Here is a 15342-nt window from a genome sequence, read left to right as displayed (position 1 = left end):
GTAACACCTTGACTTATAACTTTTGTATCAATCATGGTTTGCAAAGATTTGATGTTGGAAGCAAAATTTAGTTACACATTGTATGCTAATACTGCTCGGTCATAGCTGAATGAATATTTGTTTACAGTATTTTGGTCAAGAGGAACAGAGTTCACTAACTTTTGTAAAGCTAAAACATCATGTAGAGCGCCATGTGCCATGTATAATTCACCAATAACTTCTTTAACTAAATGTTCCCGCTTATATTATTTCATATTTGGTAATATTTCCTTTAATATTTTTAAGTATCTTAAAAGCCACAAATATTTTGCTGAAACTCAAACATTTTTCCACAAGTATAAACAGCATGGAGCAACACTTTACAATCAAAAATACTCTATATTATGCCCAACTAAAATAACTGGTGAAAATTTCTGTAAGAGTGTTATAAATCTTGTCAATGCAGATTTGATGGGGACAGCTGCTACTGTTTGTCCCTTGACAAGCATAGAGTCGCCAACAACTGTCACTCCAGTTATTTCTGACGCTTTCAAGGACATCTTCTCAGGCATCACATATGTTGAAAACTGACCAGTTGAATGCACTGCAGCTATCTGAATTATGTGAGAAGTACGCTCTGAAAAAACAAAACAAAAATTTTACATAGAAATTGCACAAAATCCATTTTAGCTCCATTAATCAGAGAGCCTTGGGTCGCTCGCCCAAGTACAATCTAAACTTCTTAAAATACTTTTGCAGTGTTTACAATAAACATAAAAGGGAAAAACATTGCCCCCCCCCCCCCCCTCCCCAGGCCAGGACTTATTTTGAAGCTTAATTTGAACAATCGTAGAAGAGGTTCCTTCACATCCCTTCTCTGTGCATTGTGGTTTAAGAGAGTTTTTCAGTTGAAGAGTTATTGATCGGAAACAATTTTCACACTTATTGTGACTTTGACCTTTGACCAAGTGACCATAATTTAAATATGTGTTATATACTATCCAATACCTATGCACATGGAAAGTAAAAAGCTAATTTGTGAGAAAGTTGACAAATTATTGATCGGAAACTAAATGATCTACCGACAGACCATTATCCAGCAAAACAATATTAACTCTCTCTTCCGAGGGGGGCATAATAACTGTTATTATGAAAATTGAAACGCTCTTTTCTTCGATTTATGGATATATCAAAGTAAGTTTTTGGCATCTTATTTATTCATAAATCTGAAGAAGCGAAGAGAAGAGTGTTTAAATTCTTAAATGATGCACAATAATATACTATAGCCAGTTGTGGGTAATGTAACATTGCATCATCTATAGGTATTTACTATCATTTTATCAATAAAGATTAAGAATGATTTATTATATGAAAGCAAAATGAGAAATTAGTCTGAACATAACTCTTGTTGCAATTCAATCATATGCTAGGTTGACCAACAATTCACACGATAGCAGTAACAGGTTGAATTATGTTACAAATGTAAGTAAATATGTATATTTTTAGTAGAAGTTGAATTTTGGAGATTTAGAGTACCTAAATACCTGAATTGGACCAAGATATACTTCTGTATGTGCAACACTGTGAATAAGGAATATGTTAAAACTTTACCTAACCCTCTTGTTTCCAAATCAAAGAAAACAAATTCCTTCCCAGTAGTGTCTAGCCCTGCTGGACCAGGCTTGGGTACAGGTGGGGGTAAAGTTGTAACTTCAACATCTTGGTCCTCTATGTTTGAACTGTATGTTGGTCCCGCTCGTACTTCTTGCACTGTCCTTTGAATGCCTGAACAGGAAAACAGAATTTCAAATTGGAAAATGTGCTTGCACCTTCATGGGTTATTTCCGATTTTTATTTAAAGAAATGATTACACAGCGTATTAATGCTTTTACAATAATCAATTTACAAACAGTAGCATATGCTTTTAAATGTTCCTACTACTTTGCATATATAATTGATGGATCTATTGAAACAATCTCAAACAGGAAATGTGTCCACATGACACGGATGCCCCAAACTCCAACTTTGTAACAATATAAAAAATAATCCATACAATTGTAAGAAACCCAGAAACCCAGGATCCCACATGGCCATGTTCGAACTTGGTCTAGACACAGCTTCTGACCAAGTTTGGTGAAGATCGGCTGAAAACTACTTGAATTAGAGAGCAGGCACGAAAAGTATGACGGACTGACCGACCGACCCACGGACAGTACGAAAACTAAGTTGCCAATTTGGGGCATACACATGAAAAATACTGTGTTTTAAAAATAAAATGCCCATAATTAAAAAAACCGTTCCAGCTTTGAGTCTTATTCGTCGCTGTTTTGCTGCACGAGCAACAGCTATAGCCTTTCCTTTTTTGTGCTGGAGGTCACGGGGAAGGGCCAGTTTCGATGTGAAAGTCCCAGGTGAAACACCCAGTTTATGATTTACCTGAAACAGATTGCAGTAAATGACAGAACAGTTTACAATCCACAATGCTAGAATATGCTTATGCGGAATAAAATAATATGAAATAATGTCAATAATTTACAAAAGTTACATAATTTTATAAGACCTAGAGATACATACACACAAATAATAATTAATTTAAGCCCTTTAGTTTCAAAACCAATACGTATTTGACGAATTGAGAATATTTATGTTTTGTAAACTTGCAAAATTTCATTTTTATTACCGGTATTAATAAATAGGGCTCCAGGAAGAAAATAAACTTATGTCACTTTATAATATACATGTTTAACTAAGGACAACCAATGAACCATTCACATTCTACTGTATTTGTGTTAACTGGCAGTAAATGATTAATCAAACAAAATATGAAGGAAAAATATAGCAAGTACACTATTTAAAAAATGTATGCATGTAGACTACACAGGAATTACATGTACTTTGAGATAACTATCTGAATGTATTCAAAAGTATAAGTAATTTAGACAATAAATCATGATATAATGCACCAATATACCAAAAAGACAAAAAAAGTCTTACCCAATGCAAGCTTTGTGTTCATGTCATAAACTCTGTCATGTTTTCGTCCGGGTGATGGAGGTTTCGTCACAATGCAGTTTCGTCACACTGATATTATGAAGGAGAGCAGTGGAGTTTTCGTCACACTGATATATTGTATAGAATAAAATGATATTGCAATTGAATATGATGTTGTAAATAAATATATTGGGATATATGCTTCTTTATGTTATTTTTTAGCGTTATTGAGTTGAGTTTTGTAACAAATTATGGTTTTAATTGTATATATTATTTAAATGATTTATGTTTGACTTAGGTTAAACAGCGTACTGTTTGTTATAATGAAGCGTATTTATTTTAGTAGTTGTAGTACCAGCTAAAACTGTACAATTTTGTCAGTGTTATTTTATAGTTGTCCTGTGATTTTAATAAACATGCTTTAAAAAGTAACTTTTTTGTCTTTACTGTTGATTTTATGCGAAAAATGTAACACTTGCATTACACTTTGCATATTATCCTTTTTTTCTACCATAATATCAACTTTTTCTGTGCGCGTAATGTATGAATAAAACACATATTTGTGGAGCACATGAAAACACGTCCACACCCTATCGACTACCAATCTACGATTATAAGATATTTCAATTATTGATTACTTGATAGTGCAAACATATTAATTAGTGCATAGCAAACAATCAATTAGCGACACACGCCTTTAATTGGCAATTAAAGAAGTTGGCTTAAATTGGCAGCGTGGATTATACATAACTGTGTGTATTTTTACATATAGAGTAAATAACGTCTGTTAAACAAGAGTATATAATAAGGGAGTTGTTTCATTGCAACCACAGAATCCAATCATGGCTTCAGAATACGGCACGGCGAATCGAACAGATGATCCTACAGGCTGAAGAGGTACTAATAATAATTATTACCAACCTCATAATTATTTATGGTATACACATTACTTCAATGGTTTTCTATTGTTAATAACATTATATATTATAAAAAATACAATAACTAAATTGATCATTACGCATATGTCAAAAATTTTGCTTATTCCAGGTTGGCGGTCCTCTTCTGAATGTCGTCACTTACGTTGAGCGCACGTAGATTCATGTGGAAGCTGGAGAACTGAAGTATGGCAAGCGGTTCGACGCATAATCCCAAGAAACTAGGTTTCTCATGAGAACCTAGGTTCTTGTGAAAACCTAGGATACCAAACGAGAACTTAAGTTTTCAGAATGAGAACCTAGGTTCTCATGAGAACCTAGGTTCTCATGAGAACCTAAGTTCTATGTGTCTATGAGAACCTAGGTTCTCATGAAAAGCCTAGTTTCTCATGAGAACCTAGGTTCTCAAGCGTAAACCCAGGTTTTCAAATGAGAACCTAGGATCTCATGAGAAACCTGGTTTTTTGGGATTTCATAAACCTTGGTTCTCATGAGAAACCTGGTTTCTTGGGATTTCATAAACCTAGGTTCTCATGAGAACCTAGGTTCTCATAAGAAACCTAGTTTCTTGGGATTATGCGTCAAACCGCTTGCCATAACCTCCAGTTGTCTCTCATTGCTTGGTACACGCTGGCGGCATTTGTGTAAAATGAATAGAAACAATGTTCAGACAATGCTCAGTAATATTCTACGAAACTTATCTGTTGAATATTTGTGACAACAGGCATAAGCCGTCGGTAACCGCCTCTTGTTCATGTTTCCGTGCATGGGTGTTCTTGAGGAATGAAATTAGTAAAGTAATCGGTCGACATTGGTCTGAACACGTTAATAAAAAATTGAACTGTTTATGAAATACATCTTTAATTGTTAATATTATTTTGAGACTAAACATTCAGATCAATCGTTACATAATACATTGTTACAGCATTAAATGAGTTTCAAATATTCAGTTCCCTTGTTCGGGCCTCAAACGACTGTACGGTACAGTTTTCTATTTTAAGTATGTCTGTGACCTACATGTAGGAAGCAATCATTATGGTATAAAATACAAGTTTTATCCCTATTGATTATGTGTAATAATGTATTAATCAATCGTGAGATATCGGCAACACTGCAAGAAAAACTTATGCGCTAAAGACTTTGCAAACATATTTCAATAACTTGAGATATCTGCAAAAATAAAGTTCTTAACGGCGTGTTTTCATTCTGTCCAGCCCGTGTGTAATCATATGTGAATCCCATTGATCCTGCGCCCTGAATAATATGTGTCCCGTATTCCAAACGAGCAAATTTACGCCGTCCGACGCGTTTTTCTGAAAACCTACTCTGAAAACCTAGGTTCTCTGAAAACCTAGGTTCTCAGAGAACCTAGGTTTTCAGAGAACCTATGGTTCCCGAATGTAAACTACGGATATGGCAAGCAGTTCGACGCATAATCCTAAGAAACTAGGGTTTTCATGAGAACCTAGGTTCTCATGGGAACCTAGGTTTTCAAATGAGAACCTAGGTTCTCATGAAAACCCTAGTTTCTTGGGATTATGCGTCGAACTGCTTGCTTGTCATATCCGTGGTTTTCATTTGGGAACCATAGGTTCTCATGAAAACCTAGGTTCTCATTTGAAAACTTGGGTTCTTGACGCCATGTGCAATCTTCAAGCGAGAATCTAGGTTCTCATTCTGAGAACCTAGGTTCTCATGAGAAACCTTGTTTCTTGGGATTATGCGTCGAACCGCTTGCCATACTGGAGCGTCTATAAACTGCAGTGTGACGAAACCTCCGTAAACCTTTCCGTCCAGTAGCCACATTATTTATTGCACCACAATTGCTACACTGTATTTCCAAAACACATGCCTGTCCGAAATCCCTGCTTCCTACTGTGTTAAGTAAATTCATGGGCACCTGGCAAGAACTGCATGCTGAAAGCGATTCGGCCAATGTGTCGAGTTCAACGACACGTCTACTAGTTTTCCAACTGGCATCGCTGTTGTAACATGTGGTCACGCTTACCAACGATCCGATAGAAAAATCGTCAAAATAACAGTGGTCATACCGGAAATCTTGATTGTCGGTGGAAATAGTATTTCTATTGAAATCCATATTGTTCTTTGGAACGTTTAAAAAAAACGTTTAAGTTTCGTTTTGTATTCCGAATTATATCCAAATTAGACATTTTAAATGAAAATTATTAAGCCAAGTATCTGATTCTCATTGTTGACAAATTATCGTTTCGTTATCAATAGACGCTTGTATTTGCACAGAAAATAACATCTACAGCGTAAGCAAGCGTTTCATCGATGTCGATCACGAAGTGACGTCAAGCAATCGAACGCTTGGTTTCATTGCAGTAAATCTCGTAAATCAATCTCTTGCACGACGGTCACATTACATTCACCTTTGTGTTGGGCTCAGAACGGACTATTGTTATGAAAGCGTCTCATTCATGTCATGATCATTCCAAGCGTTCATCAGTGAGGTTACAGTATACTAAACAATCTCTTGCACGACGGTTACATTGCATTAACTGCATTAAAGAAAACCATCTCATACCATGATATCTTATATCAATCTTAATTAATTATTATAAAATTGATATGTTTTTTTAATGTTAAGAAACCGACATTCATAAATACTTCGAAGCAATGCCTAACGTCACTCAATAAAACATATGTTCAATTGTTTACATTTGCGAAGTGCGTGGAATGATATCTGTGTAAATGGGCAATAAAATAGTTCCAAAGAGTTGCATTAAAACTCACAAGTTTTTGCACGATTTATCGTACATTTAAAAGTCATATTTCTTAATTAAATGCATGCGATCTTAAATATCCACTCAAATATACATTGTATGCGTTTGTTCGGTTTTAGCTATTTGGTAGACAAAATGGCGTGCTGAGCCTTATGCAGAGTTGTATGTGAGAGCAAGGAACGACAACTCTGCGTGGAGATTGCTCGAAAATATGTAAATTCCGAAAATTTATAGGCGCATAATCAAAACAGTAAAACTAGAATGTTCACTCGTAAGTTATAATACTGTATAAATACATTTGATGTAGAAAAATATTCTGAAAATGTTGAGAATTTGTATATTGGATTTATTGAATATTACATTATTTTGGTTCATATCGTACAATATGTTTTTTCAGGTTATTGGCTTGCCTTCTTAATTGAGTTGGTTACTTATATATTTACTATAAAGGTCCACTTATATATTTACTATAAAGGTCCTCACGTTTCCGAATGGGTTGTGATTGTATGTTTATGTACATTTGTGGATGAATTTAACTTCGCGGAGTCTCACTACATTGCCCAATATTCAAAATAATGCAAAATATGTTGGGGAAAAAGTAAAACCTACTCGCCCCGAAGAATTAGCCGTGAAAGTTCAAAACATTTGGTCCTTCGCGCCACCTAAGAAGTAGGATTGGCTCATGTATCGCAAAATGGAGGTCGCGCCCGTGATTAACGGCCGATCTAAGGCCCGATGAAGTCCAAGCGAGAGGCTCAGTAACTCTGGAAGAGAATGGAGAGCTGCTGACAGGCAAACAAGCGGCAAATGTCTTTGCCAGCAACTACAAAGATGTCAGTGACATTCCTGTCAGTAGAGAGAGACAGAGAGAAGTAAGAAGAGAACAAAGGGACAGGAAAACAGATGATGTGACATCAGACCGCATGAGCCAAAGCCTGACCCTGCACGAACTACAGACAGCAGTTAGGCAGCTGAAATTAAAGAAGTCTCCAGGGCCAGACAATGTGACCAATGAAATGATCACCCATCTAGGCAGTTCAGCAATGCACAAACTCCTAGACATCTTCAACCACAGCTGGACACAAGGCCAACTTCCCCAAGTCTGGAAAGAGGCCATTATGATACCTATCCACAAGAAAGGCAAGGATCCAAAGCAGGCTGGAAGCTACCGTCCAATAAGCCTCACTAGCTGTGTTGGGAAGACGATGGAGAGAATTGTAAATGCACGCCTTAAATGGTATCTGGAGACGAACGACTTACTTGCAAAACAACAAGCTGGATTCAGGCAATTCCGCTCCACCGAGGACCAGACTACCTACCTGGCACAAGAAATTGAAGATGCTTTCCAGGAACAGAAGGTTGTCCTGACAGCATGGATAGACCTTCAAAGGGCCTTCGATAAAGTCTGGACTGACGGACTCCAAGACAAACTGATGAGGAATGGAGTTGGAGGAAAAATGCTGAAGTGGATCAAGTCCTATCTATTCAATAGAAGGGCAAGAGTAAGCTTGAACCAAAGAAGCAGTAAGAAGTTCCTTCTACGGCACGGCGTCCCACAAGGAGGAGTCCTGTCCCCGACGCTCTTCTTACTCTTCATCAACGATCTTGTGTCTGAATTGCCAAGGGGAGTGAAGGCGGCACTTTATGCTGATGATCTTGTGTTATGGTGCAAAGAAGAGCATGCCACCACAGCCACATACAGAATGCAAGAAGCAATAGACAAACTTACCGCATGGGCTGAAGACTGGTGTGTAATGATCAACAAAGAGAAATCATCCACCACACTATTCACATTGTCATCAAAACAGAAAGCAGGGACGTTGAGAATGGGAGACACTCCTATGACTGAAGCAGACGAGACCACGTACCTGGGAGTCACCTTTGACAAGAGGCAAACGTGGAAGCCACACCTCATGAAAGCAGAAGGAAAGGCCCGAAGAAAACTTGCAATGATGCGAAAGCTTGCGGGAACTACATGGGGGGCAAATGAGCACATACTCAAGACAGTCTATTTAGGCACAGTGAGACCCCAACTAGAGTATAGTTCCCCCACATGGTCTTCCACAGCCAAATCCAATCGCCAGGCTCTGGATAAAATCCAGAACCAAGCTCTGCGCATCATGACAGGAGCAACCAAGTCCACACCATTGCCTTCATGGAAAAGATAACAGGAATACAACCACTTCAAGAAAGAAGAGATGTCAAAATCCTGCTTCAGACAGAGAAGTATAAATGTCTAACGGATCACCCCATGTCAGCCAGAGTTAAAGGGTACACCAAAAATCGGATCAAGCGTAGCAGCTTTGTACACGAAGCTAAGAAGCTGGACAAGGCCTATGCAACGGATCTGACCATCCCCACCACTCCGCTTGGTCATGAAGACATCATAGATCCATTACAAAATGACCTGTCAAATGTTGCAGTAAGATCCAGTGTTCCTCACCTACAGCCAGGTAAACAAGAGGATGAGCATATCAGAAAGAGCCTCACACTTGCCATGATCGATGACGAATACCCAAGAGAGGCATGGACTCATGTCTACACAGACGGTTCTGCCACTAGAGCAGTCATAAATGGAGGTGCTGGCATCGTCATTCTGTACCCATCCGGAAAACGAGAAACACATCATGCAGCAACCGGAACACAATGTAGCAACTACAGAGCAGAGACTTTAGCCCTCATGATGGCAGTGTCAATGATTGAAGACTCGACCGAAGATGTCAACTCGATAGTCTTCTTTACAGATGCCATGTCTGTATTAGAAGCCCTGACCAACAACAAGGTTCCTCAGCTTGCAAATGCCTTACAAAGAATCAGCACCAACCTAAACGTGACCCTCCAGTGGATCCCAGCACACTGTGGAGTGGCCGGAAATGAAGATGCTGACCAACTGGCAAAACAAGGTGCTCAGTTAGATCAGCCACCTGTGCAAGTAAGCTACAAGGAGAAAGTTACCATCATTAAATCACTTACCCGGCCAAGACAAGAGGCAGATGCATATCATCTCCTAAGCAGGGCAGAGCAAGTGATAATGGTCAGACTCCGATCAGGGCACAACCGACTCAATGCACACATGCATAAAAAATACAGACTGGCCCCGTCACCGACCTGTCCGTGTGGCACAGAAGACCAAACAGCTGAACACATCCTCCAAAGATGTAAACGTCACGACCAGGAGCGAGCTACAAAGTGGCCCCAGGACACAACCCTCCATCAGAAACTTTATGGAGACGTGGATGATCTGAGACGGACCACATCATTTATTGAAGAAACTGGTGTGATCGTGTAGAGCGAACGCCAAGAAGAAGAAGAAGAAGAAGGCCCGAGTGTTTCAAAAGGAACACACACGAACGAAAACAATTTTGTGTATATCGATATATATCGTAAATTAGAACACGATTTCGATTATATATGTTTTTATTAATATGTTCGCAAGTAAAATGAAAGCAAATAAATAAGTATTTCTTCGGTCGGTTCAGGATGTCTTTCTCCGTTGGCTAGAAGTAGTTGTGTCCGCGGGTATCTAGAGTAGTGTGTCGATCGTTGTGAATTCCTCGTTAAAAAGTAATACTGTGAAACCATTATTATTCGTCAGACATTAATTTTTGTCTTTTTCGTCCTTCGACCTATTGACGATTTCAAGATCCTAACGAACAATCATGTCCCATATTTGAAACAAATAAGACTGAATTACCGTAGGCATGAGGCATTTAAATCCAGCGTAATCCACGCATATACACAGGGCTCGAAATTTACACTCGCGCACTCGCAAAATGCGAGAAATAAAGATTGCAAGGTAAGTTATAAGCCACTAGTATTTTTTGCAAGTAAAGAAATAGGAAAAAAAACGAGTTATATTGCTAATTGCGTTCGACGGCGTGAACCGTAGGTCATTTTTTTTTAACGTCCGAATACCCATATGCGGGAGCGCGCATCTTTTTTGTAGACTGGTATACTTATAGTACAGATACAAAGAACATGAAACAGTCGACTATTCACACTCAAGTTAAATCCGGTTTTGACACAAAGGGGTGTACATTATACAGTGTACTGACAACTGACATTTCCTGTAAAACGCGAATGCAATAAGGCTGTATCGAATGCGTCGACTTCGTTTAGGTATAATAGTGTTGATTAGCGCTAATTGTTAACAACTTTATTACCCATTTTTTGTGTATTGTGTTTTTCAGGGGTGTTGCAGATTATACAGCAAACACGCGGCGAATCCGGATTAAAGACAATACTATTAAACGCAATTAAATTTTGACGATGTGTGATCAACACCTGACTGAAATATATTCTGCGCTTTTATAACAGATTAATAAAGAACATATTGATTTGTGTTTGTTTGTCCGATATTGTAATGGAAAAAGACTAATTGGCAATTGGCTTCGCTGTTTAAAACACTCGTTAACGGTTATTCAGTCCTACTTATTCGCTAATCATAACGACGAACGTGTCAATGACATAAAATGGTAAGGGACAGTTACTATCACCTGAAATAACAGACTTGTTAATTGGCATATGCCAAATAAGGCCCACCTCCTGCAAGTGACTACCAAGTGTCACCCCTCTTTCCCCAGCACGATTTGTTCGCAACTGCGTATTACATGTATTACAAACATTACAAACAAATAGGACGCTTTTTTTAAAACCAGCAATGAACGAATTTAAGTGCTGACGAAATAGTAATTTTTTTAAAAAGGACAAAATTTCGTGCTGACGAAAATAAATGGTTTCACAGTAACTTCTTAATTGATATCGCCCCTGTCCGTTTATAACCGCATGGTAGAAAATTTAAATACAATATTGGTCATTTGAGAAACATGTAACATCAGGCACTAAAATTGTTCACTGAATTTAATGCGACGGAATAAACGAGTGTGTTTTCTTCTCCCGGGCTGCTTGTCAATTTAATACCAAGCAGTATAGAAGTGTGTTTACTTCTCAATGTATTAACTAATTCACTGCATGCTGTTTTTTCTGCCCGCCGTAAACCATATGACCTTTTCGGCAGATACATCACTGAGAATTGATTTTACTAGGAAGTTACACGAATTATCTAACATGTGTTAAAGTTGTTTTTAAGTTCAGTTGTTGATATTTGTTAACTTTCAGGGGCGTAGATAACCTCCCAATATTGGGGGGGGGGCGGTCCAGTTTCTGTACTGGGAACATAAAGAGGTTCGTTTGAGAGGGTTGTCCTCTCCAGTGGTTCCGAAAAAAATAATACAATTACAATTAGTATGGTGCGTTTTGGGGAACTTTCATGTTGATATAAATGTTATTATTTTCTTTCCAAAAACTCTAATTACAACATAAAATGAAGTAAATGTTTATGTATTTTAATGACGGAGTTTAACAAGTGATATGAGAAATAAAAACATAATCATTACATTCACAATGAATATATTTCATTACTGATGGACATATTTAACACCTGAAAATGGGAGAGTGTTATAAATAACCACATGAAAATACACAACAACCAATACAATATGACATGATTAGTAAATAATGTATCCACATTTCGAGCACTATTAAAATACTGAACCAGGATGAATAACTATTATTAAATTAAGTTAAATAAACACAAATTACGGATAAATCATTTTTAAGCCACAATTTATCATGCACTGTTCGCGTAATGTTAATGCCAAGTGTCACATTCTATGAAAACTTCCCGAAGATAGTTAACCGTGATTCATTCACACTGACGAACTCATTGGCAACATCTAACAAGTCCATTGCGTCGGTAGCACACCTGTGCACGTGGAGCGTCATGAGGTGGGTGAGTCTCCCCTGTGCCATAGACGTCCGGAGGTACGTCTTCAGGCGTCTCAGGCCGGAGAAGGACCTCTCGTTTGTGGCGTTGGTGGCTGGCCTTACCAGGACGTGGAGGAGGACGCGCACCACCTCCGAGAAAAAGAGGCGAGACTCAGGAGGCAAGTCGCGGAAGAACGTGACAATGTCCGTGATGGTCTTGACCTTCTTGTCCCGTACGGCGACCTGGTACATCTCCATCTGAGAGGTGAGCGCCTGCTCGTTGAAGTCGTCCCTGTAGAAGTCAATCACGCTCCGCAGATGAGTGGCGTAGTCACCACCACGGGCGCAGCGCACAAGAAGGTCTTGGAGGGATCTGTAGGTTTTGTAGCCTGGCTGATCGAATCTGTCCTTGATACACGCGATCACCAAATCGAATGCTTCAAAGTAGACCGGGCGGTACCAATCACGTGCTGTGGCTGGATACTCGTGGGCCCCGGTTCCAACGTCATAGCGTTTCGGCATCTTGCGTCGCCTGGGAACCACTGGCTCTCCTACGTCGACGTCATCGAGCTGGCTGTTGACGTCAACCCAAAACTTGTAGAAGGCATCGTCGGAGCATTTGCTGGTCAATGTTTCCACCGTCATTGAAGCAACTGCCTGACCCTCTGATGCGGACATGTCCTTCTGTTGTAGGGTGCGGCTCAAGTTGTATGTATGTCGCAGGATGATGTAACCCAGATGGACACCAAAGAAGAGGTCGAAGCTCTCCATCTGGGACCGCACGCCTACTATCCTGGAACGGATCTCCGTGTCTCCGAGCTCGTAGCAGGTGTCCCACAAGGTCTGTAACACAGTGTACATGTAGTTGTCTAAGACACTACACTGGCTTGCTGCACGCACTGTCCATCTCGTGGGGCACAGTACACGGAACCCAGGGGTATCGGGGCTCATCTCCTCCTTCAGGGTTTTGTGTTAAATATTAATCATCATAATTGTATTTAGATCAACGTTAGGTTCATAAAAGATAAGAACGATCGCAAATTAAAATTAAAAGATTTGATGTTGGAAGCAAAATTTAGTTACACATAGTATGCTAATACTGCTCGGTCATAGCTGAATGAATATTTGTTTACAGTATTTTGTTCAAGAGGAACAGAGTTCACCAACTTTTGTAAAGCTGAAACATCCTGTAGAGCGCCATGTGCCTTGTATAATTCACCAATAACTTCTTTAACTAAATGTTCCCGCTTATATTATTTCATATTTGGTAATATTTCCTTTAACATTTTTAAGTATCTAAAAAGCCACAAATATTTTGCTGAAACTCAAACATTTTTCCACAAGTATAAACAGCATGGAGCAACACTTTACAATCAAAAATACTCTATATTATGCCCAACTAAAATAACTGGTGAAAATTTCTGTAAGAGTGTTATAAATCTTGTCAATGCAGATTTGATGGGGACAGCTGTTACTGTTTGTCCCTTGACAAGCATAGAGTCGCCAACAACTGTCACTCCAGTTATTTCTGACGCTTTCAAGGACATCTTCTTCTCAGGCATCACATATGTTGAAAACCGACCAGTTGAATGCACTGCAGCTATCTGAATTATGTGAGAAGTACGCTCTGAAAAAACAAAACAAAAATTTTACATAGAAATTGCACAAAATCAATTTTAGCTCCATTAATCAGATGGCCTTGGGTCGCTCGCCCAAGTACAATCTAAACTTCTTAAAATACTTTTGCAGTGTTTACAATAAACATAAAAGGGAAAAACAGTGCCCCCCCCCCCTCCCCAGGCCAGGACTTATTTTGAAGCTTAATTTGAACAATCGTTGAAGAGGTTCCTTCACTTCCATTCTCTATGCATTGAGGTTTAGGAGAGTTTTTCAGTTGAAGAGATATTGATCGGAAACAATTTTCACACTTATTGTGATTTTGACCTTTCACCAAGTGGCAATAATTTAAATATGTGTTATATACTGTCCAATACCTATGAACATGGAAAGTAATAATACAATTCGTGAGAAAGTTGACAAATTATTGATCGGAAACTAAATGATCTACCGACAGACCATTATCCAGCAAAACAATATTAACTCTCTCTTCCGAGGGGGGCATAATAACTGTTATTATGAAAATTGAAACGCTCTTTTCTTCGATTTATGGATATATCAAAGTAAGTTTTTGGCATCTTATTTATTCATAAATCTGAAGAAGCGAAGAGAAGAGTGTTTAAATTCTTAAATGATGCACACTAATATACTATAGCCAGTTGTGGGTAATGTAACATTGCATCATCTATAGGTATTTACTATCATTTTATCAATAAAGATTAAGAATGATTTATTATATGAAAGCAAAATGAGAAATTAGTGTGAACATATCTCTTGTTGCTATTCAATCATATGCTAGGTTGACCAACAATTCACACGATATCTCACATTGAGTTACTCAGCAGTAACAGGTTGAATTATGTTACACATGTAAGTAAATATGTATATGTTTTAATAGAAGTTGAATTTTGGAGATTTAGAGTACCTAAATACCTGCTTTGGACCAAGATAAACTTCTGTATGTGCAACACTGTGAATAAGGAATATGTTCAAACTTTACCTAACCCTCTTGTTTCCAAATCAAAGAAAACAAATTCCTTCCCAGTAGTGTCTAGCCCTGCTGGACCAGGCTTGGGTACAGGTGGGGGTAAAGTTGTAACTTCAACATCTTGGTCCTCTATGTTTGAACTGTATGTTGGTCCCGCTCGTACTTCTTGCACTGTCCTTTGAATGCCTGAACAGGAAAACATAATTTTAAATTGGAAAATGTGCTTGCACCTTCATGTGTTATCTCCGATTTTTATTTCAAGAAATGATTACACAGCACATTTATGCTTTTACAATAATCAATTTACAAACATTATCAT

The 15342-nt window shown here is 38.5% G+C and overlaps 2 protein-coding genes across 2 annotated transcripts; one reads left to right on the top strand and one right to left on the bottom strand.

Moving 5' to 3' along the window:
• Nucleotides 1-8903: 8903 nt before the first annotated feature.
• Nucleotides 8904-9941, top strand: LOC127846329 (uncharacterized). Its single transcript, XM_052377496.1, has one exon. It carries the CDS (start codon nt 8904-8906, stop codon nt 9939-9941), a length of 1038 nt encoding a protein of 345 aa, XP_052233456.1.
• A 2381-nt stretch (nt 9942-12322) lies between these two features.
• LOC127846328 (uncharacterized) lies at nt 12323-13369 on the bottom strand. Its single transcript, XM_052377495.1, has one exon. The coding sequence runs from the start codon at nt 13367-13369 to the stop codon at nt 12323-12325; it is 1047 nt and encodes a 348-aa protein (XP_052233455.1).
• Nucleotides 13370-15342: the final 1973 nt, after the last annotated feature.

The sequence above is a fragment of the Dreissena polymorpha genome, chromosome 9 (assembly GCF_020536995.1).
Source record: "Dreissena polymorpha isolate Duluth1 chromosome 9, UMN_Dpol_1.0, whole genome shotgun sequence".
Taxonomy (NCBI): Eukaryota; Metazoa; Mollusca; class Bivalvia; order Myida; family Dreissenidae; genus Dreissena; species Dreissena polymorpha.
Note: the sequence above shows the minus strand (reverse complement) of the source record. Positions and strands in the feature narration are given on the sequence as shown.

Coding starts and splice junctions, on each gene's coding strand:
- LOC127846329 (XM_052377496.1), top strand. CDS start 8,904: ATGTCAGCCAGAGTTAAAGGGTACACCAAAAATCGGATCAAGCGTAGC.
- LOC127846328 (XM_052377495.1), bottom strand. CDS start 13,369: ATGAGCCCCGATACCCCTGGGTTCCGTGTACTGTGCCCCACGAGATGG.